This window comes from Anabrus simplex, chromosome 5, assembly GCF_040414725.1.
Source record: "Anabrus simplex isolate iqAnaSimp1 chromosome 5, ASM4041472v1, whole genome shotgun sequence".
Classification (NCBI taxonomy): domain Eukaryota; kingdom Metazoa; phylum Arthropoda; class Insecta; order Orthoptera; family Tettigoniidae; genus Anabrus; species Anabrus simplex.
In genome coordinates, this window is record NC_090269.1 from 390130731 (window position 1) to 390156209 (window position 25479).

Genomic DNA, 25479 nt, shown 5'->3' on the forward strand with positions numbered 1-25479 from the left:
AACGTCTTTTAGGTGTACTTTTCTCAGGTACCATAAGAGCTAGAGGAACAAAACTCAATATACAGAATGTTTCAGAAAGATTGATCCGATTTTAAACACATTTATCTCCCCGCCTCCACTCTACTACTGTAAAGTGCCAGTCCGTTTTTAGTGGAAATACACGTATTTTAAAATTCGCGTATATCCACCGCTGTATGGCAAATACCAGCAAGAAATTTTTTACATATCGACTACATAGAACCAACAATTGATTTAGAGTGATATAAAGAACCAAAAACGTTTTACTGTTGATTTATACTTGTCGATAACGTTTATTTTTAGAAAGAGAGAAACATGTTCGCAATTCCTCTCTCAATATCTACATTGAACAAATCATTTATGATACAAAATAATATACTACGTAATTGTGTATAATGTATTTCCAAACACAATTATATAGAATAACTTATTTGAACGAGATAAAAACAAAAATAATAAAAATTTGAACATGTGTCACTAGTAAAAATCAAGACAATTTTACTCATCTATAAAATTCGCGTATATGTATCAATGTATGGCAAATACTGACAAAAAGTTCTCTACGTGCGGACAGCATAGTATAAAAATAATTCTGAATTATTAAAAAATTAAAAAACTATTAGTTGATGTTATAGTTTTTGTTTACCGCAAAAACATTTTCTCGTTTTCGGTTCTAGTATCTATTTGAAAAAAAGGAAGTTTTACAATACAACAGAATATACGTAATTAAAAAATATATGGCGCTAAAGCCCTGATTTGCTTTGGCCTACTAAGTGACCGCTGCTCAGTTCAAAGACCTGCAGCTTACGAGGTGAGGCATGGTCAGTGAGACGAATCCTCTCTGTCATTATTCTTGGTTTTCTAGACCAGGGTCACCCTCAGATATCTCCTAAATTGCAATCACTTGGGTAACTTAGGTTGAGTGGACCTCGAACCAACCCTCAGTCCCAGGTGAAAATTCCTGACCTGGCCGAGAATCTAACCCATGACTTCCGGGTGAGAGGCAGGCACGCTCTACTTGGCCCGCGGGAACCGGCATTTACGTAATGATAGAGGATTATATGTGACCATAAGGTTTAGGAGAGAGAAAGTGAAAAGTAAATTGAAGTATGATATGAGCGGCGAATCAGACGGGCATATTTAGGTCCGAGAAGTTCCATGACATGAGGTCGAGGAATGTTGTCGGGTTCATTGGGACAAATTTCCACATAATGTTCTCCAGAGACATTATCTTCTTCGTTATCACTAGTTTCAAATACCACCATATTCACAATAGCTTTAGTGCCGATAGAAACAATTGAATGTATCTTCTATAGCTGCGGTGATTCCGGGGGCGTGTCCGGTATAATTTCGTCGCTACTCTCTGAACTAAATTCACTATATCTATCCGATAAATCATCCGCGTTAACTTGGCATTGTTCCAAATACTGCTTTAATTTATCGTCATTAATACCTGCTGAACAAATATCACGTGAACCACTTTCCATTTTGCTGTCACAAATTCACTCTCTGCAAGGAGCAATCTCTTACTGACCAGTTAGCGGTATTTGTAAACACGGAAACGACTCTTGCGAAAGCTATAACACCCTCTTAGAACTGTCAAATCAAGGTCGGGCACAGAATAACGAGTAGCCCCTTTACTATAGGTTGTCACAAATGTATGCACGTCACTACAGGTTGCCTCAAAATTGTGTATAACACAGAATTTTAAGTCGGCCGATGTAATTGGCTCTGGCAACTTCACACTGGATTTCATGAATTATTTTTCGTTTTCGTTTGGTGAAGAAAATTTCAAGCATCAATGTTCAACCTACTGCACCGTTTGGTTTAATTAATGTTCCCGCGGTGACTTCCTCTATTGCGCCGCGTTGGAGCATTAATTAAATATACACCTGTTTAAACATTGCTCCGGCTACAAAATTCACAACATAGGGTCAAGAATCATACCTAGACTCTGTATTATATCATTTATGGATAATTTACATGAAAACGGGGATATCATGTATGAATACGAGCAATAACAATAAGGTGCATATTCGTTTCTCAGGGTAAATTACTTCCATTGTATTCCCATATACTCTAGATAAGTCGTAGGTTCCGTTGAAGAGTAGCTATATGCTCAATCAGTTATTCAGTTTCCATACAGTTAGGTAATTGCCTGACCAACGCTTAGTATTCGGCATAAACAAATTCCATTGATCCATGCATGATCTTATTACTACGTACTATAAGTTACTTTAAGAATAGAAACGCTGTAGTAATACTAAATCTAGTTTATTAGCATGCTAATATATTATAAAGTGGAATATCAATGCATCTATCGGCAATAAAGGAAAGAAAGTCGTACGAAATCACAAAATCATTCTTAAATTCCTGACTTCTGAGATAAACATAGTTGAAAATCTTTAAATTACCATTATATTTGTTTACATTTACGTTAACCTTCAATAATATATCATATTTTCAGTATTTAAGTTGATTCATGGGGAAAGGTAGGGACCAAAACTTTATTCATCAAGGGAGAGTGGAATATCTTCGTGTTATTACTGTTTGGGACTGTCTTTGGGGCATCATTTGGGTTTTCATCTTTCCTTTTGGTCTATTTGTCTGAATTTATTTGGATACTTGTTTGGATTCTCACTTCTGACTCATCACGTCACGAGATAAGCATTACGTTGTTTAAATCTGGGTTCAAAAACACCAATACAGTTATTAACATTCCAATCATAGCTAAAATTGAGTAAATTAAAACTGTACACCATCATATGTACATAATAAACCAAATATCCTTACTACAGAGTGCCATAGATATAATAGTATATCAGTCTAACCTGCGAAAATCGTGCCACGAATTCCTAATCATATGCCAATGTATTTACTTATATTCCCAAATATCTCTTCGCTGTGCCAAGATTTTGTCAAAGAAAACCGTTCTTCATATTAGCATTGACGCGCTGAACTTCAAATATATATATATGCGAGACTCCATTTTATTCTTGTTTACTTATATTACGTAACGTATAATAAACAAGTAACCTATCAATACCTTCAACTTGAAAGTCACTACGAAACATATTATGTTTGGCTCAAGTCATACACTCAACTTAACATGGCCTGAATCCTTCACTTGCACTGCTCATCCTAATATAAATATTATATGTAACACAGGAATTCGGAATTCAATCAGCTATCCCTTACTCATGCAACGAACAGAAAACGAATCTCCTCATACTAACAACATCTTGCCATACTATTATTCCATTTCCTTTATATACCTCCATATTTAAAAAAATATTCATTTAACTCCATTTAAATAACCTCTGTGTTACGGTAGAAATACTTAATAGCCTGAATATTCTTTCACACACTGCAACTCCGTAATATTTCAGCATTTCCTTACAATACAATTATCGTACTGGCCATGTCTGGAACTCATATTGACCTCAAGTACTGGGTTACGTCTCGTATCTCGCATGCCATTTCTATAATTACAACTGGTTTAACGTTTCACAGTCTGCTCGTATAGATTAGCACTACACATGCATATGTGATCAATCTGATCTTGTTTCCATTAACCTAAAATTATCTTATAAGCACCATAGTTATACTGCAGAAAATGGCACATATCATCGGTTAATAATTGGCATTTATACTCTAGTATCCGTTGATTGGCACTAAATCTCTTACTTCTAGCACTCCTGCACTCATACGAAATATTTTTCATCAACTAATTTCAAATTCAATACGATGCAACTCATAATACTTATCTCGTAACGGGATTTTGCTGCTGGATTTCTCCTGGTCTAGGACATCTTGGAACAGGCAGCCCTTGCAGTCCAAAGATTACGTCATCTGCGGCTCCGACTGGGAATCTTGGCTTGAGCTATTTTCATCTTGAGCGATCAATCCATCTGTTTAAGCTGACTCCATCTTCTCACCAGTTCTCATGAAATGATAAAACAACAAATACATGGTAGAATGCATATTTCACTGGTGATCAGTAGGTTATTCAATACGTATTAATTGCCTTGTGATTCACGTATTGGTCGTAAATATCTTTCTTAATTTGACAATTTCTTTAACTTGGCCTACTTTTTGTTAATTCTTTAGCCTAAACAGATATTGTTTCCCACTTGGAAACAATAAATTATGCCTTCCTTAGCATAAATTGGCCGCTATAATATTGATTTCGGCAATGTTCGACTCGGCTGTAGTCTCTTTTTGCTTCTGAATTTGGCTGTTGCAATAATAAATATTCTTCTTCAAATCTTCGTTTTTCCTGCCGATATTTTGCAGATAAAGTCTTCAACGATGTCTTTATATTATTACTTTAATATTTAACGTTGCGCTAATCTTTTTCTCCTCCTTCAGTAGGTTGTGCTGATCCTCTTCAACTCGTAACTTTTCTCAAGGTAGTCAAGAATCGGTTCCATTCAAAAAAATTTTATGGTCCATCATTATTTAATCTTGAGACTCTTTTCTTTGCGACGGTCGATATTGATTTACTATATCTCTATTCTGTGCATTTGCACATTGCCTGAAGCTATTGTACGCCATATTTGTCCACTGTTTCCATGACATTTACGGCCGCTAATATAACGTAATGGTACACTACGTTCAGTGTTTTAGATTTACCAGCAATTCTTAACTGGGGCTAATAGCTTAACACTCGTATGTGATGTGGATTGCCATAACTGGATATATATACGATTTTTCACGATTTCACGCCAAGCTTTTAACATTCAAAGACCGAACATTACTGCCTACTGGCCATGGGTACGTATTGCAAGGTTAATATTTCATCGTAGTTTAATGACCAGCGGGTCAACAGAACTGACGACGTGTCAAACATGGAAGATTTGCGTGAATACGTGTCAAACATGGGTGATTTCTGTAGCGATGTGTCAAACATGGACGATTTGCGTGAATACGTGTCAAACATGCGTGATTTGCGTGAGTACGGCAGACATGCCTTTGCTGGCAGTACCTAGTGTTTACAGTGCACTGTGTCTTCTGGTACGGGCTAGAGCAATTTTGTTACTTTCATTGATCTGTCTCTGTCTTATCCTTGGCTTTGACTATATGAAAGTGACTGGGGTATGAGCGATGCTAGTAACGCCATTCCTTATGCAGCCAGTCCCTGCTATGAATGGTGTGAAAATGTTGCTCATAGGGTCAGTTGGTGCATGCATTTCAGTGGGCTTGGCCGACTGATATATATTAGCAACTTCTGGCTCGGTGAGGAAAGCTCCGGGAAACTACCTCACTCCCCATTTCCCTAGTACGCCTCTTCAGTGATGTCTAGGCCATCTATGACAGCTAATGGCAGAGCTGTTGAGGATCCAACCAGCCTTAGGGCTGAAGACTGAACAAACATACATACATACTGTGACCGTGAGGCCACAGCTGTAGAACAGGTGTTGATGTGGCTTGTGTTCGCTTGTCGGCGAGATGGGGTGTGCGCGACCTTGGGCGAGGACGAGACCAAGGTTTTTTTACGTGAAGAGGGCGGCCGGCTGGCTAACAGAATAAAAAAAAAATGAAGGTTGGCGAGAGAAAGAAGGAGGCCAGCGCGTGTCACCTGTAATTGCGAGGAACGATATGAATGAAATACTTATAATATCTTTGGTGGCGTGACGTGCATAATTACGGAAGGCTCAAGGATTAAATTAAAATAAACTGGATAAAAGAATAGCACATTTAGGGGATATAAATTAAAAACTGAAATTTTGAAATGATTTACACGACCTTGTGGCTAAAATGGTAATAAAGTAGTATATTCGTACAGCAGAAGAATTTAGTATCTAAATTGACTCTACTTCCGTGCATGTGCACCAGACACGATATTTAAGCTATGTGATACGAGCACTCGCTCTCACACACATTGACGTGTTCTTGGACTATCATCGCCAGTCGCCTAGAGCCCTTGACAGCAAGACTTTCAACGTGGAACCTCGTGCGTACTGTCGTCGGAACAGTGGCTTCACTCCTGTGCTCTACACTCCTGATAATTGCGTATAACTTAGAACAGTGCTGTGATCAGACGTCGAATGTGGAGATATTAATCCCTTAAGTACGTGTCATTTCCAAAATACAGTTACGTGTGTGTTTGGAGCTTATTCTAAAGCACTTTGTGTAAGTTTCAGCTTTCTCACGAGTGGACGCGGAAGACGTGGACGTGATCATTTCCAGAAGAGGACGGAACTTCACATTATGGATTACCAGTGCTTCACCATGAAGTTCTAAACTTTCGACCATCGCCAGCGGCGTCGGGATGCAGATTCTTTCATCCTAGCATGGCTGATTGAGAACCCAGACTTCCAGACGTGAAGATTTCTCCTTAAGTTAAGTCGATTACGTCTCATTTATATCTGTTCTATGTAGTTTTGTTCTATTCTTTCTTTCTTCTTAGTAAGCTATTTTGACACACTTTATGGTTGTTTATTTGCTCGAATATGTCGTAAAACTGACACATGTGATTGCTAAATTACCATGTGGCCATGAATTTGACAGTGAGGGTTCTGGTAGAGTTATCCATGTGTTATCAACACCATCTTTGCTTATTGAGTGAATTTCGTCACGAATATGAATTAATTTATGTCCGATGGATTTAATGGTAGGATATTTTGTCCATATTTTCAACATTTTCCTTGTGATGGAACTTCTACTTGTACCTCGTGTTTGAGATAACGTGTCATCGGGATATTGAGTCTGAATTCTATGTACGAATTTAATGTGAATATGTGCATTGGGGCATGTGATAATTAATTGGAGTAATTGATCATCGAGACACATTTAAGTGGATATTATGTATTTGTAGGACGATGGTAGGTCCTGATATTTCGCGGTTACACATATTTGAGAGTAGGATGCGACAAATTAGAGTCGTCATTGTGGTACACTGTACGTGTAGATTATATGGAATAATTGTGCATGACATGGATCTCCGTGAAACTGAGCTTTCCACATGTAAATGGATTATCCGAGATGAATGCAGTGTAGTCTAATATTAGTGTCTTCAGATGAAAATAATGAAAGTCCATGTTAATCGATGTACTTCTTAATTCGTGGGAGTATCCCAACTTTCCTCAAGTGATTCAATAATTTCAAGTCGAAGGTACAGGTGAATGTTCGAGAAGGCCTTAGGTCTGCAGAACAGGTCCTCGACGAAATACCTAAATAATATTCGATTCGTGACTATGCCAGCTCATTCGTTCATGCAATTTTTCGCTCTCATGAGGTAACTCAATCTTGCTGTAACTTAATAAATCTGTTAACAGGAGAGTAATACAGTTGATCGACACTCGTCGACGTGTACCTAGTGTAGATATTTTCTTCTTGGTAATCACAATCTTCTTGATAATTTCCGTAGTTAGCTGTAGAAATAGTATTTGTTAGTAGTTAGAGAATTATTTTTTTTTCTATGTGTTCTGTTCTGAAAATATGTGACACTTTGACATTATCGATTGATAGTGGACGGGATTTCCACATGGAGGATATTCTCCCCACTTATTTACGTTTGCAAGCCCAGAAGGCATTTCATTTTGTTTGATTATTGATTAGATGCTTAACGTTCAGTATTAATTCTCACGAAACGTGATGTGAGAAGACGTGAACAGGTATATCCGACGTCTCGGATTAACTTAGAGAAAACCAAGGCAAATTCAACTTTTCATTTTATAATTACAAAATTGTTAAGATAACGACTGTAAATTTTATTTTGCTATAATTGTTAACTTTTTGAATCTTGGATATTTCTTTATTATACTCGTTCTTACCATTACTGCATTTTTTCCAGATTGTCGATGAAGGCTTGGCCCAGACCTCATTTTTCCGAATGACAATTTTTGATTAAACTTTAAATAAATAATTTAATAACTTTAAAGACGATAAAAATTTAACTATGTAAAAAGACTCTGTTAGAATATTAGGGAAACAACTGCCGTGTACCATCCCATTTGTTTGCGCCTAGGTTTGTTACATCAAGAGCCAGATTAAATTCCATAACGTAGTGATCATAATCATAATCACAGACTTCAGGATGGCCAATATTGCATTTAATTAAATAAAAAGTGTCATATTTGTTTTATACCTGGAATGTGCTTATTCGATGAACCCTATGAAAATCCTGTCATATTCATTTATTTTATAAGCCTACAGCCACCGAACTGAGCACCCCTGGGGTGTCTCGTGTTCGCAGACTGACTATGTCGGGTACAATACATACATACATACATACATACATACATACATACATACATACATACATACATACATACATACATACATACATACATACATACATACATACATACATACATACATACATACATACATACATACATACATACATACATACATACATACATACATACATACATACATACATACATACATACATACATACATACATACATACATACATACATACATACATACATACATACATACATACATACATACATACATACATACATACATACATACATACATACATACATACATACATACATACATACTAGTGTCGTGCATTGTTCGAACTTGAGACGGGTAACCAAGACAGAACATCATGTGCCTAGCTGCATATGCAACCAGTATCACGCATGAGTGGAGCGTGTAAGCTAAAATGCCTGAGTTTGCTCCAATTCGTTCGACAGGTCATGTTCGGAGCGAAGCTTGCTGACTAGGGACGATGGCCTTGCTTGCCTTACTGACGTTGCAAGCAATGTAGTTTTCTCCAGATATAGGGAATCCCTTGTTTACATACAGCAAAGCCCAGGTATTCGGAGCTATAAAAGGGCGAAGGAATGGTTCACTTACCCTTTTGTTTTGAGCTGAAGCTCACCATGGCACGTGAATCGACGGACTGCGTTATGACTAAAATTCAAAGCAGTGAATATAAACTAATCAAGAGAGATGGGCCCAGTTCTGATGTTTGGAAGAAGTTCCTGCTTGTAGTCACTGCAGATAGTCAGCAGATATGGTATGTTTCCTGTGAAATGTGCAATGCACTGTTAACATATAAGCCCGGTACAACTCATTTAAAAAGAAACACGTTTGCAAATTTAATGCTGGCTTTTCTCTCCAAGTATTGCCCGGCATTACAAAGCAAACCACAACTAGCGGGTGTGATTTCATGTGTGCCAAAGATCTCCGACCGTTTAACACTGTTGCCGGAGAATGCATTAAAGAATAAAGGCAAAACTGATTAATATGGGTGCTAATTTTGGAAAAGTAGAGACTGTTGATGTGTTACCGCATCCTTCCACCATCAGGAGAAACGTCCAAGCAAAGGCAGATGAAGTACGAAGCGAAATAATGCCGCTGATTATTTCTGCTATGCACGACAAATGTTGCTCGGCTACTGTTGATATGTGGACTGACCAATACAACCAAACCCATTATCTGACGCTGACTATGCAAAGTATAGACAGAGAGTGGAAGCTGATCAGTAATGTGGTTTTTACTACAAAATTTCCAAGTTAAAAAAAAAAGTGCAAGTATAATTGAGGAAGTTCACGAAAGAATGTCCGAGTTAAACATTCCTCAATGTGATTATGAAGATATGTTTTTTGTAACAGATCAGGGTTCAAACATAAAGACAGCTTTCGAAGAACATAGACGTGTGCCTTGTGATGCTCACTGCATAAATACAGCACTTGCGCACGTGTTCGATGAAACGAGATTTCTTATGGAAGATGCTCCAGTACCTGCAAACACAATAAACGCCACAAAGGCAGTTGTGAGGTACCTGAAAAAAGGGGTCTTGCTGCCCAGCTTCAAACAACGGTATAGCAAGAAGTAATGACGACGTGGAATAGCCTCTATACGATGTTACAGTCTGTTTTTAAGCAGGAGGAATACACGTGGTAGCACGTGAAATTCATTAACCATTTCTCCGACAGGAGCGATAATTACTACATTATTTTCCAGTATTGCTTACCTATATATATACACGAGGCCGCCCGAGTTCGGTATATTGTAGAACCACAGTTTAAAAATACGAGTTTAATTATTGACAGTTACATGCTCAGTCATAAGTCCACTATTGAGGCAAAAGCGAATGTTTCGATAGATAAAGGTGCGCGAGACAAACAACAGAGTACGGCTAAACAAGAACGAGGGGAAGCGAGCACGTCTACCTGTGCCTGAGACAGCGCGTGAAGGAGCGAGTACGAAGGGGCAAGTTCGAACGAACATAGCTCGCCTCGCCTGTGAGAAGCGAGGCTCGGTCATAGCCATACTCGCCAAACATGAAGCGAGCATAGAGCGTGTTTTGCACGACACTAATACATACATACATACATACATACATACATACACATGTCAAACATGGATGATTTGCATGGTGATGTATCAAAATTATATATAATGAAACGTTAAATTTAAAGTAAGTAAATTGGATAAATTATGGAATAAAGTGATGTACTCAACAGCCACTAAAGTGATAAGTATACCTTGTAGTTTCGAATTTTCATTCTTGTTTCTCACTCGTCAGGTGGCTGTTGAATAAATATTATTACTTTCCTTTCTGTGTTTTAATAAAAGATTTTGTATTTATTTCTCGAATTACTGGGCCTTTTTTATGAACCGACCATGTTTCGTTCCCTTAAATCACGAAGGGGGCGTGATAGCTGAGTGGTACAGTTACTGGCGTTTCATCAAGGAGGTCACGGTTCAACCCTCGGACAATGCAGGTGGTATTTTTAAAATGAAAAATGTCACGTTCCTGTGGTTCAGATTCCACAAAAAAAACCTCGAGGTCCCCCTAGCTGTGATCACGATATCAACAATCATATAAAACTATAACCTTGCTTTGCGCTCGTAACTGATGGATACAAGAGGGTTTGAATTATGGTTTCAGAGGCTTACAACTTTGACGCAGACAATCTGGATTACTGCAATTGTCTTCCCGCCTGCACAGAGATCAAATATGACGTCGAGATATCACAGTCCGGATACATGTGGGAACCTCTTTTAAAACAACCTGAGTGGAAAAAGTGAGTATTAATTCATTTAACTGATATTGTGTTTAATCATAAAGATTACTTCTGAATCTCTGAGAAACGTTAAAAATTACGCAGTGATGTAAGAGTCATACTGATTTTTTAAAATGCAGAATCCATCAACAGTGTGTAACCAAGTGCATCGCCGGAATCTTCAGAATTTTCACAAAACATTGAGGTATTGTGAAGTCATTAGTTTCCATAGCGTGAGAATAGACAGTTATAATATCGTGCACGTGGGTAGCACCAGTGTTAGGAAATGGATGGAACATTTCAAAGAAAAAGTATGATTCTGCGTAAATTGAGGAATGTCTTTCTTTTTTCCTGTGACACGGCAAAATCCCAAAATATTATCAGGTGCATATTCCTAACTTAGTTTCATTTCTTGTGAAACATATGATATTATAACTAAGCTATATACCGCCCAACAACAAATATAAAGTTGTCATTGATCCACGGCCCGTACTTATATACATGATACACTGACTGACAGAGCAAATGCAACACCAAGAAGGAATGGTTCGAAAGGGATGAAAGTTGGAGAAAAAACAGAGACGGCACGGACGAATAATTTATGTTTATTTCAAACCGATATGCAGGTTACACAATGCGCACGGCATCGACTCAGTAGGATGTAGGACCACCGCGAGCGGCGATGCACGCAGAAACACGTCGAGGTACAGAGTCAATAAGAGTGCGGATGGTGTCCTGAGGGATGGTTCTCCATTCTCTGTCAACCATTTGCCACAGTTGGTCGTCCGTACGAGGCTGGGGCAGAGTTTGCAAACGGCGTCCAATGAGATCCCACACGTGTTCGATTGGTGAGAGATCCGGAGAGTACGCTGGCCACGGAAGCATATGTACACCTCGTAGAGCCTGTTGGGAGATGCGAGCAGTGTGTGGGCGGGCATTATCCTGCTGAAACAGAGCATTGGGCAGCCCCTGAAGATACGGGAGTGCCACCGGCCGCAGCACATGCTGCACGTAGCGGTGGGCATTTAACGTGCCTTGAATACGCACTAGAGGTGACGTGGAATCATACGCAATAGCGCCCCAAACCATGATGCCGCGTTGTCTAGCGGTAGGGCGCTCCACAGTTACTGCCGGATTTGATCTTTCTCCACGCCGACGCCACACTCGTCTTCGGTGACTATCACTGACAGAACAGAAGCGTGACACATCGGAGAACACGACGTTCCGCCATTCCCTCATCCAAATCGCTCTAGCCCGGCACCATGCCAGGCGTGCACGTCTATGCTGTGGAGTCAATGGTAGTCTTCTGAGTGGACGCCGGGAGTGCAGGCCTCCTTCAACCAATCGACGGGAAATTGTTCTGCTCGATATTGGAACAGCCAGGGTGTCTTGCACATGCTGAAGAATGGCGGCTGACGTGGCGTGCGGGGCTGCCACCGCTTGGCGGCGGATGCGCCGATCCTCGCGTGCTGACGTCACTCGGGCTGCGCCTGGACCCCTCGCACGTGCCACATGTCCCTGCGCCAACCATCTTCGCCACAGGCGCTGCACCGTGGACACATCCCTATGGGTATCGGCTGCGATTTGACGAAGCGACCAACCTGCCCTTCTCAGCCCGATCACCATACCCCTCGTAAAGTCGTCTGTCTGTTGGAAATGCCTCCGTTGACGGCGGCCTGGCATTCTTAGCTATACACGTGTCCTGTGGCACACGACAACACGTTCTACAATGACTGTCGGCTGAGAAATCACGGTACGAAGTGGGCCATTCGCCAACGCCGTGTCCCATTTATCGCTCGCTACGTTCGCAGCACAGCGGCGCATTTCACATCATGAGCATACCTCAGTGACGTCAGTCTACCCTGCAATTGGCATAAAGTTCTGACCACTCCTTCTTGGTGTTGCATTTGCTCTGTCAGTCAGTGTATACACATTTGGGCTTATGCCGTGTCAAGAAATAAGGTGAAATGCTTTACGTTTCGCAGAGAACTGTGCTCTGCGTCATCAGAAGGAAATCTCGACTGTCCACGAGAAAGGCTTCTTATACAATGAGCTTAAAAATTTAGACGTTATAATGGAAGTGGAAATGGTACGTTCATTCGTCACCAGATGGCTCCCCGGACGCGGTACAACGCTAGCGTTCGAAGCGAAAGCTGATGGAACCATCAGAATCAGTCTAAAAGGGTCACATAACATGTGTACGTAACATATGACAATGACAGCTGTATGACATTGACACAAGCCTGGAATGAAATATCTGGCGATGAGGAACGTACGAATTTGGAGAGCACCGAAAAGAAATGACAATAGCGAAGGAACAGGGAAGGGAACTACCTACGTAAATTCTTAATGGCTGGCAACCAGGTATTACTTAATTGATAGCCAGTGTCCCTGTTGAAATTCTTAGGATTTCGGCGTATTTCCAGAGCTTCCCGTATAATCCTGGTCTTGTAGTGTCTAGTGTGGGTAAGAGCTCGAGCATCTTGGAACATGACATCATGGCCCGACGATAGAGCGTGCTCAGCTATTGCTGATTTGTCTGGCTGGTTGAGGCGAATATTACGTTCATGTTCGTTGATACGGGTACCAATGGACCGGCATGTTTGGCCGATGTATACCTTACCGCAAGTACACTGAAGCTCAGCTTGTAGGATTTCAACAAGATATAGCAGATATCCTGGGTTCACGAGGCCAAATGGACTGCATTGCGATTGACCTGTCTAAGGCATTTGATAGGGTAGATCATGGAAGACTACTGGCAAAAATGAGTGCTATTGGACTAGAAAAAATAGTGACTGAATGGGTGGCTGTATTTCTAAAAAAATAGAACTCAGAGAATTAGAGTAGGCGAAGCTTTATCTGACCCTGTAATAATTAAGAGGGGAATTCCTCATTGCAGTATTATTGGACCTTTATGTTTTCTTATATATATCAATGATATGTGTAAAGAAGTGGAATCAGATATAGGGCTGTTTGTATATGATGTTATTCTGTACAGAGTAATAAATAAGTTACAAGATTGTGAGCGGCTACAGGGTGCCCTCGATAGTGTTGTGAGATGGACGGTGGGCAATGGTATGATGATAAAACAGGGTTAAAAGTCAGTTTGTGAGTTTCACACATAGGAAAAGTCCTCTCAGTTTTAATTACTGCATAGATGGGGTGAAAGTTCCTTTTAGGGATCATTGTAAGTACCTAGGTGTTAATATAATAAAAGACCTTCATTGGGGTAATCACATAAATGTGATTGTTAATAAAGGGTACACATCTCTGCACATGGTTATGAGCGTATTTAGGGGTTGTAGTAAGGATGTAAAGGAGAGGGCATATAAGTCACTGGTGAGACCTCAACTTGAGTATGGTTCCAGTGTATGGGACCCTCACCAAGATTACTTGATTCAAGAACTGGAAAAAATCCAAGAAAAACAGCTCGATTTGTTCTGGGTGATTTCCGACAAAAGAGTAGCGTTACAAAAATGTTGCCAAGTTTGGGCTGGGAAGACTTGGGAGGAAGGAGACGAGCTTCTCGATTAAGTGGTATGTTCTGAGCTGTCAGTGGAGAGATGGTGTGGGAGAACATCAGTAGACGAATAAGTTTGAGAGGTGTCTTTAAAAGTAGGAAAGATCATAACATGAAGATAAAGTTGGAATTCAAGAGGACAAATTGGGGAAAATACTCGTTTATAGTAAGGAAAGTTAGGGATTGGAATAACTTACCAAGGGAAATGTTCAATAATTTTCCAATTTCGTTGCGATCATTTAAGAAAAGGCTAGGAAAACAACAGATAGGGAACCTGCCACCTGGGCGACTGCCCTAAATGCAGATCAGTAGTGATTGAGTTTATTTGAGTACAGCGAATTTCGTATACACCAGGATGTAAAAGTGGGGACAATTTGTCCTTGGTTTTACCTAGACTGTGAGCAATTTTAGTGGCAGTGCCAAACACGGTTTTTATGTTGTGTTTGCGGAGGACCTTGGCAATTCTATCTGTGGTTTTGTGAATGTAAGGCAAGTAGGCAGTTCCTTTGACTTCTTCCTTCTGTTAGTTTTGCTTGGTCGTTTTTCTGGGATGCAGGACTCTATGAATCTGCAAATCGTTGTAACAATTGCCCTTGAACGTGACTTTGAGTGTGTCCATCTCCACCTGGATATTTGATGGCTCACAAATTCGTCTCGCCTTCTTGGCGAGTGTCGTGAGAATGCCTTGTTTTTGTGCTGGATGGTGGCGAGAATCTCCATGAAGATAGCGATTTGTGTTGGTGGTCTTACGATAGATGGCATGTCCTAAGGAGCCGTCCCATTTCTTTCTTACTAGAACATCTAATAAAGTAGCACTCCATCTCCATACTGAATTTAATTGAAGGATGTTGATGGTTTAGGTGGTTTAGAAATAGATGAAGTTCCTCAGGACCTTCTGTCCAGACCAAAAATGTAACAACCACATACATCTACAATATCATAGGTTTTACGGGGTCCGAAGCAGTAGCCTCCCCCTCAAAATGCTCCATACAGAAATTAGCCACTACGGACGAAAGTGGACTTCCCATAGCCACTCCGTCCGTCTGTTCGTAAAACTCCCCATCCCACAACTAATAGCTGGAAGTCATGCAGCGGTAAAATAGCTTAGTAATTTTCTCAGGGAACAGGTGTTCAATGAGAGACATGACCGAGTCAATCGGCACTTTAGTGAACAAGGACTCCACATCGAAACTCACCAAAAGTGCATTAGATTGAAGGGTTATGGTTGACAGCTGGTTGACGAAATACCGAGAGTCCTTGACGAATGATTCTATACGTCTTATGTGTGGCTGAAGCAATTTTCTTAGGTATTTAGCCAGAGCACACGTAGGAGAACCTATCGCACTAACAATAGGTCTGAGGGGAACATCTTTTTTATGGATCTTAGGCAGTCCTTATAACCTAGGTGGCAGTGCGTCCCCCGGGGACAGACGTTTAGCCTCCTCTTTTGGAATTGAAGATTGCCTTACGAGCTTCACGGTGGCGTTGGACACACGAATGGTGGGGTCACGTGAGCTCAGTCTGTAAACAGGCTCTGACAATATAGCTGAGATCTTATTCTTATACTCGTCAGTGTCCATAACCACTGTCGCATTTCCCTTATAAGCTGATTCAGAATCATCTGTAAGTTCCTTCAGAGCTCTCCTCTCGCCTCTTGTTAAATTGGGCACGGGTACAACAGCGGACCTTATGAGTCTCACACATTTCTGTCCTAACACCTCAGCCTCATCCGTAGGTAGTTTGTGAATGGCTGCCTCAACGGAAGTAATTAATTCCTCAGTGGGAATTTTAGGAGGAGCAACAGCGAAATTAAGACCCCTAGCTAGAACTGCCATTTGGTTGTCTTCCAAAGATTTCTTGGAAAGATTGACGACAGTTTTACTAGCATCCGGGTTCGTGCGAGAGGCCGCCTGTTTCTGAGGTATTCGGAGGAACTTAGATTTCTGTCTTAATGACACCTGGTTGAATTTTCGTTCAGCCTGTATAGCAGTTATGCGATCGAAAATCAACCACAATTCCTGCGAGAGAGTGTTGCTTAACAGCAGGTGTAAACGAAATAACTCTCGGGAGACTGAGTCCAGTTTCTTACAACTGTAATGCACTCTCTCGATCACACATGAGCTTTTCGGTCTATTAGCACAGTGCTGTCTTTTAAAATGTTCCAATCACGCCAGGGCGCAGGGAGCAGATTTAAATTAACGAAACTATGTACACTCAGTCTAGGATTCCTCAAAATTGTAAGTTATAATGTAATGTAGTAACTTGCTCTTCAATTAAGTCTTAGCTATTTTACTACTTAATCCGCTTACCGTACAGGTTTGGTTTTCCCCGTTGACTCAGCGAGGAATCCCAACTCTACCACTTCAAGGGCAGTATCTTGGAGCATGGGACATTTGGTCGCTGATACAACTAGGGTGGAGAACCAGTACCTCGCCCTTAAAACTTACCTGTTATGCTAAACAGGGGCCTTCTAGGGGGATGGGAAGATAGAAAGAGATAGACAAGGAAGAGAGAAGGAAGTTGCCGTAGCCTTAAGGTAGGTACCATCCCGGCATTTGCCTGAAGAAGACGTGGGAAACAACGGAAAACCACTTCGAGGATGGCTGAGGCGGACATCGAACCCCCTCTACGCAGGTGACCCCCCAAGGCTGAGTGGGCCTAGTTCCAGTACACGTACCACTTTTAAAATTTCGTGGCAGAGCCGGGAATCGAACCGAGCCTACGGGGGTGGCAGCTAATCACACTAACCACTACACCACGGAGGCGTAACTATTAAGTTTTAGTCCTGTTTTTTTTTTTTTTTTTTTTTTTTTTTTTTTTTTTTTTTTTTTTTTTTTTTCTACTGAGGTACCTATATAGTCATTTATATAACTTCTAGTTATTTCTGATATAAATTTTGATTCGCCTTGCCCTTCGCCGGTCCCACGGTGTAGGGGTAGCGTGCCTGCTTCTTACCCGGAGAACCCAGCTTCGATTCTCGGCCATGTCAGGGACTTTTACCTGGTGTTGAGGACTGGTTCGAGGTCCAATCAGCCTACGAGATTACAACATTGAGGAGCTATCTGACGGCGAGAAGGTGTCGCCGTTCTGCAAACCCAAGAATAACGACCGAGGGGTTTCGTCGTGCTGACCACATGACACCTCGCAATCTGCATTCCTTCAGGATGAGCAGCGGTCGCTTGGTAATCCAAGGCTCTTCGGGGCTCTTGCGCCATAGGATTTCGTTTTGGTCCATTGCCTTTCATTTAAAATAAAATATGCATTGACTTCTTGTCCCTGTTTTGTTTTCCAGACCAATCACTGGTAATCTTCCTTCGTGGTATCGTTTCCTGCATTATTATTATTATTATTATTATTATTATTATTATTATTATTATTATTATTATTATTATTATTATTAGGAAAGCAACGGGGAACTACCTCACTCTTCATTTCCCTAGTATGCCTCTTCAGTGATGCCTAGGCCATCTATGACAGCTGATGGCGGAGCTGCTGAGGATCCAACCAGCCTTAGGGCTGAAGACTAAACAGACATTATCATCATCATCATCATCATTATTATTATTATTATTATTATTATTATTATTATTATTATTATTATTATTATTACTATTACTATATGCCAACACAATTTAACCACCCAGTTCTAATTCTTTCTTTTCTCCTTTTCCAGAAAACGCTTAGGGAGTTTCAACATATTTCTTAAGGACATGCATGTGATCACCAGGAAACGCAGCGAACTGTATGGTGCTTCTGACTTTCTAGGTAAGGGACCAATTTAAAACAAACAAACTGTAAGAGAGTTTTATAAAACAGAAAAGTAGCGTCTTGGACGGAATCGTACGATATCGGCATGTAAATGATCTCTGATGACACATTTGGTGATTATCCGACAAAATTAATTAAAACTCAGTTGTAGATGCCCAAGAGAGGTCCGATTTACTCCGCCACCTAATAGGCCTAGAGTAAAACGGAACGTCGAAATTGGCGAACAAGCAGCCAGATTTCGTCAAGTTACAATGCACGCACACGGTAGCTGAGGTCATACCATTATTATTATTATTATTATTATTATTATTATTATTATTATTATTACAGCCTCCGTGGCTCACGCGACAGCGCGACAGCTTTTCATCCCTGGGTTTCGTGGTACAAATCCCGGTCACTCAAAGGGAGATTTGTGCTGGACAAAGCGGAGGTGCGACAGGTTTTACGCCGGGTACTCCGGGTTTTCTCTGTCAACTTTCATTACAGCAACACTCTCTAATATCATTTTATTTCATGTGTCAGTCATTAATCATTGTCCCAGTGGAGTGCAGCAGGCTTCGGCAGCCGGCACAGTTTCTTTCTTTTTTTTTTTTTTGCTAGGGGCTTTACGTCGCACCGACACAGATAGGTCTTATGGCGACGATGGGATAGGAAAGGCCTAAGAGTTGGAAGGAAGCGGCCGTGGCCTTAATTAAGGTACAGCCCCAGCATTTGCCTGGTGTGAAAATGGGAAACCACGGTAAACCATCTTCAGGGCTGCCGATAGTGGGATTCGAACCTACTATCTCCCGGATGCAAGCTCACAGCCGCGCGCCTCTGCGCGCACGGCCAACTCGCCCGGTAGGCACAGTTTCTATCCTCGCCGCTAGATGAGGGCTTCATTCATTACATTCCTGGCCCTGTCCAATGAATGGAAACAGGCTGTAAATTTTCATTATTATTATTATTATTATTATTATTATTATTATTATTATTATTATTGAGAAGGCAACCAGAACGAGTTTGATTGTCAACAACATTGGAAATGTGCCAACATTTCGATGGCCAGGATGTCAGGGAACAATGTAACCTTCTCATCGGAGGATATTGCACCTAAGGTTACTGAATGGCAAGTGATTGAAAACTGTACGGGAAGTGATCACCAATATATCATCTTTCGACTACTCCAGGAAGCTCCATGAGTAAGAAACATCTTGCGCAGCCCAGCACGGTGGAACATAGCCGGTATCGACAAGGAAAATTTTCTTGCTGTAATACAGAATGGAATGGAGAACATAACAGAAAATGTTTTGGCTGTAGAGGGAAAGAAGTATCTGGTGTATGTGTAGAAATCACCATGCAGCTAATCCAGCAAACATGCAAATGTCTCAAATGTCCCGAAAGAGACCACGAACTAGCAAGCGCCCAGCGTACTGGTTGACCGAAGAGATTGCTGAAATGAGAAGGAATTGTCTGCGATTTCGACACAGGGCTCAGAGGATGAGAGGCGGTCCAGAGAATACCTCAGTCTCAGCTTAGTACAAGCAGATACAAGAGCTACTGTATTTGGTACAAGTCAGCGAAGAGGGAACTCCGCAACACAATTAGAAAGAGTAAAGTCGATAAATGGTGGGCATTGGTTAAGAAAGTAGAAGAGGATCCATGGGGACTAGGTTACAAGATTGTAATGAAGAAACCAGGGACATTTTTAACTCCGTGCATAGATCTGCAAACCATTAAAGAAAATGTTGATACACTGTTCTCGGACGATCCAGAGACGATGAAAAAGAACTAGATGATATACCTCTCTTCACAGTAGAAGAGCTGAAGAGAGCTATTAGCTCTCTTAGAAACAACGAGACTCAAGGACCAGGCGGTATACCTGCAGAAATGCTAAAGGTAATGTCAGAACTCTGTCCAGAACTGTTGCTGAATATGTACTGAAACCGTGCAGTGTCCTGTACAGCTCATAGGAATTATAGGTGCCTTTCTACTTCATCAAAATCACTCCTAAAGGTCGCGTCATTGGTAGCAGTATGGGCGATGGGGATCGAGCGGCGTCCGGCCAGAACGGAACCCGCGAAAGAGCGCCTGCGAAACAAAGGGAAGACAGAGCAAGAGCCAAGCCCCCGCGGAAATACCCTCTCAACTTGCAGAGAGAGCTAGAAGAGGACGCGATGCTGGAATAGTCAGATACGCCCCGAGGTGTGGCTTAGCTTCCCAGAGTTCCAAACTAACATAAGGAACTTCCGGTTTTTTATGCACGTGTCACGGGTGCCAACGTCGGATTTTGGCGCGTAAAAATGGGATGATATTTTGATCTAGACGTAGGAAAATTATGTGAGACACACCATTGAATAGAGCTGAATTTTCTGCGTTTCCCAGACTAAAAATATGTAATAATTTATTCAGGGGAAGAAATGAGGTCACCAGCTGTCCAGATGTAACATATTGCTAACACATGTGAATACAACAGCGTCACCCAAGCTAAGAGTCGCGCTCAAAGATGAGTCCACCCCCCAAGGGACGCTAATGAATTAATCAAAGGCGGGAAGCAAATTGCATAAAAACTGCCGATCGTAGGTCCAGCACGCCTTGCTCAAATGAAAGAGCAGATAGAGGGCCACAGGATACACTATTTAAATGTCTTCAATTCTTGGTATGAAAGGAGCTCTTGTTCTTAATGAACCGTGAACGTTTACGCTCCCAGGCTTCCGGCAGGCAAAATGATATAGGCCGGGCTGGCCATCGCAGAAAGTTGTTCTTTGCGGGTCGTTGAGAAGGACACTGTGTCCCGCGGTGCTCCAGTTTTACAGTCCGAACACATTGACCGCTTTGTAAGAGTGCCATTGTGTCCATCGCCGCTGTGAAGTACAAAGCCTTTGTGAAGTGTAACGGGAGGCCAAACGAGCCTAGGTGAATTGTCTCTGTGCTGCGTGTCAAACTAGTTAATCCGCGAGCATAATTTACAAACGAGTAGCAGAATACTGCTGGGACGGTGCCGGCTTTAATGAGTCAGTGAAATTCATAATTTAGTATCACCCAATGTGTTACTCTGAATCAGTCTCGTGAGCCACCTGATCCCTGCTGTGAACGCGCCCGCCGTGATTTGAAAGACCGGCTTGTTCGTGGTGTAAACTCTGGAAATAGAGGCCGTGTGACAAGTGGTGAAGTGTTACCCATTTTGGATTACTGTAAGATTTCAGCTGTGAACGAGTTCCCCAGGATGTTGGACTTGTATGGACCAGGGATGAAGGACTGCACGCCCGCCACCAACCGCGGGGTCATGCAGCACTAAAAACTCCGCCATGGGTCTCCCGTGGAAGGAGAAACAACGGCCACCAAACAGATGAGTGATGTCCAAATCTAATTTCTTAAGCATGATAATATAACCGGGGGTAGGATTAGCTTTCTTTTGTAAATATCAAAATGTTGTAAGATAATGCATGTCCAAATATGGAAATTTTATTGATCTTTATAATGTTGGAGTAAATTCAAGGGAGCTAAATTCCCGGACGACTCATTTTTTTCCTTAATGATTAGCTTATCGTGAGGGTTATATTTTTAGTAATATGTAGAATGTCCTAGCAAATATGGGAACAAGGTTAGGAGAATATTTGAGTTTCCCTTAGGGGTGGCTGGAACAATAATGCTGGCGAGCAGGGAAAACCATGTCAAAATGTTGGTAGTTACTGTCCCACGTGGCTGTCGTATAGGCCGGGGAAACTCATGGGTCAGTCAGACAATGCATGCCTAGCTTACACATATAATCAGTGCATGTACAGCAAGAGAGAAGAAATCCCGACCGGGAGAGGTATATGTTGTGTTATTTAGGTAGGTGTGAGGGACCATGTGCAAGTCTCCCGTGATTTTGATTAATTGGCCAGAATGGTTTGGAGTGTTTTTTTTTTAATCTATAGCCGGGGTGAGACCCAGGGGCAGGAGTCCCTAATCTTTGGTCAGAAGATTTAAATATAGGTATATTTCCTGTGGTAGGAACGAGGAGTCATGAGAGCCCTATGCCCAAGGGAAGAAGATACGCGATATGAGACGTAGTGAGAGGGCCGAATGCCCGAGTAATTTACGATGAGTTAGAAGTGATCGTGCCCATAGTCGGCGTTCAGCGGTAATAATGAGAAGGGAGAGAATAAAAGAGTATTTCATGGAAATTCTACGATAATATGAATAAACAAATGAAGTGGGCCATGGATATGTGTCCCTGAGATGAGAAGGGTGGACGTGTGAGGGAGAGAAGAATCTGGCGTGGCCAATGAATTAGAAATGGTCGTGCGAAGTGAATGGCCTTCCTTTTTTTTTTTTTTTTTTTTTTTTTTTGTGAATGTCTGGCTCTCGACTTCCTGACAGAAGGATCCCGCTGTACCATTGTATTAAGACTTGGGCTCTGGGTCTACCCCGTGCTCTTCTGTTTGGTTTAAATGGCTTAGCTAAGAATACTTGTATAATGATAATATCACGGTGATTTTAAAAGGTATTTAATAAATGAGTAGGGATCTCCCCCAGATATCCGGTGATATGAGACTGTCGCTATTCTAGGGATTTTCAGAAACCCACAGTACCTCTCGGTCGGGAGTCGGCCAGTTCGACTCCGGATTATGATGGCGCCCTTGAGCGAGCTGCCCCAGGCTTGCGCCTTGGGCCGGAGACAGTGATAACCATGCTGTTTCTTTCTAGGAATGGCTCTCCTTTATGCATGAAGTGTATATATCCATATATCTGTGTATGTTTCGTAATTATGTGCATAAATTTTTGAGTTCAAACAGAACCTATGTGCACGTTGCGTGGTCTTGGTGATAGATGAGGAGTCCGGGATTTAGCTAAATGGTATGTTTGTTTGTGTATCATGCAAATGTTTCTTTTAATATGATAATTATGTAGCGTAGGCCCCGGTTATGTTCGTGCTAACAGGAAGTAATATGTGAATAGGGACATCAGATCATCTCACGGTGTGATCGACAGAATAATATAAAAATTTCATGAACGGTCTGAACTAATGAGGAAAGTTGAACGATAGCAAATCGCAAAACCTCAATCATACCGTTATGCAGACGACGCCCATGGGCGATTCATATTTTAAGGGATCATTATTTTCTTTTCCTCCCATATGTGGAGAGTTCATTGTATAGAGCTGTGTCAACTTCTTTAATATGTCATATTTGAATAAAATCGTATTCGTAACCCCTATTTTATGATTCTTGTCATTTGTAGCAGTGCTAAGCAGTATCCACTAGGCATTTGAACCCAGAGATCCTACTTTCATATTATAGACATTAGGCTCCATCTTAAGTTTTTTTTTTCTTCCGAACGTACCACTCCCCAAGTGCTATGGCTGCCGGGCAAGCACAGAAAGTAGGAAGGGAAGCGGTTCGAAGCTCGTGAAGCAATTCGACCCGCTCTTCAATCCAATCTCATCCGTAGGTGTTTACCCCGTTACGTGGAGGCATTCTTATGCGTGGGTCATCCATTCGAGGCCCGGAAGGGTGTAGTACAATATTCTGAATATGCCTGTAAGCGGGTGTTTTTAGTCCCCGATGGAAAGTGGCCCTATTGGTTTTGATAGCAAGGGAAAACCTGGTGGTTATAGATATTACGTATGTTGGACACAGCTGGAAAAGGCCTGGAGAAACTTCTGAGACCCAGAATTCTCCCTGAAGTTCAATTAGCAGGGAATTTATCTGTTCGCCAATGCAACGCCACCCCGAGATTACAAGGAATGACGTTACACTCAACGAACGCCATGGGGCAACGTTAATGACAAAGGAGAGAAGCACAATATTGAAAATATAACACACAAACACTCGGGTATATAAACTTACCAGGACACAAGTGGAAGCAAGAAACTGCATTGAAAACCCACCCCATATTAAAAATAAAAAAAGACTTTTAGATCCCCGGGAAATGCTGAGCCAAGCATCAAAGGAGAACACCGGTATACTTTAAGGTAACATATATTAAAATAGATAATAATGTACATTTAAAAAAATTTGAAAAACTTTAAATTGTTTTGTAAATAAAAGAAAAGTTTAAAATATAAGAAAACAGATCAGTAATAACATAATAAAACTTTGCAAAATTAATCAAAAACCGAAGAAATTAAAATAAATATAGTAATTTAAAAGAAATATTTTCTGTTTACCTTAATTTTTAAATTTAATTCAAATTTAGTAACATTTAATGTGGAACGAATAGTTAAGGTGAATAACAGTGAATGGGTTATAACAACCCCTAGTGGGAGAATCGCACACCCGAAATTTGGGCGGAAGCATAGTTCCATAAATAATCACATGAAAATAAGACCATAAGTATACCCAGACGAAAAATATTTAACAAAAAGAACCAGCCCTAAATAGGAAATAAAAAGATCAGACGCAAATAAATAAAACTTAAATCCAAAATAAAATCCAATGGATTAGTAAATTAACTATAAAACTCATAGTCAATAAAATGGAAATCAAGGTAGGTCTGGTAACGCAAGGCGTCAACACACACTGACAGTCAAACACGACGTCATGACAAGATCAAAACAATTACCACAACATTAGCGACGCCACGGAAGAACAAAAGAAGAAAGGCCCAAGATAAGAACGACAATGACATAATTACGTAATTGGGCAAGGCCGAGATAAGGTAATACAACAATGTGAAGATAAGATAAGGTTAACAAACGTTAGAAACGCTACATCAAAGAATGCATAAAATCCCACTAAATAATATATAATTAGTGAACTTCTTCCGTAAACTGTTACATTTTGAAAATATAAGCTTGAAATAAAACCTACTAAATATGAAGTATAAATAAGTGAATAATACGTAGATACATAATTTCAAATTATTTACGCATGGGAACAATAATATTTCGCAGTTGTCATGACATTCTAAAAAATGAAAGTTTTTAATACAATAAGGACAAATAAGAATTTATCAAACATGAACTAATGAATACCGGTAATAGTAATAATCAAAAAAATATAAACCTTATGTAACTAAGAGATAAATTCCCAAAGCGAATTCAGCCTTTCAAGAAGTACAACATAATAATAATAATAATAATAATAATAATAATAATAATAATAATAATAATAATAATAATGTCCGCCTCTGTGGTGTAGTGGTTAGCGTGATTAGCTGCCACCCCTGGAGGCCCGGGTTCGATTCCCGGCTCTGCCACGAAATTTGAAAAGTGGTACGAGGGCTGGA

At 40.8% G+C, this 25479-nt stretch overlaps 1 protein-coding gene across 1 annotated transcript in view; it reads left to right on the plus strand.

Moving 5' to 3' along the window:
• Window positions 1-25479, plus strand: part of LOC136874967 (pickpocket protein 28) — a 257670-nt gene that overhangs the window by 224424 nt on the left and 7767 nt on the right. Inside the window, exons 9-10 of the mRNA XM_067148678.2 lie at window positions 10883-11018; window positions 18191-18282. Of these exons, the coding sequence (XP_067004779.2) occupies window positions 10883-11018; window positions 18191-18282 (228 nt within the window). The remainder of the gene's footprint in view (window positions 1-10882; window positions 11019-18190; window positions 18283-25479) is intronic.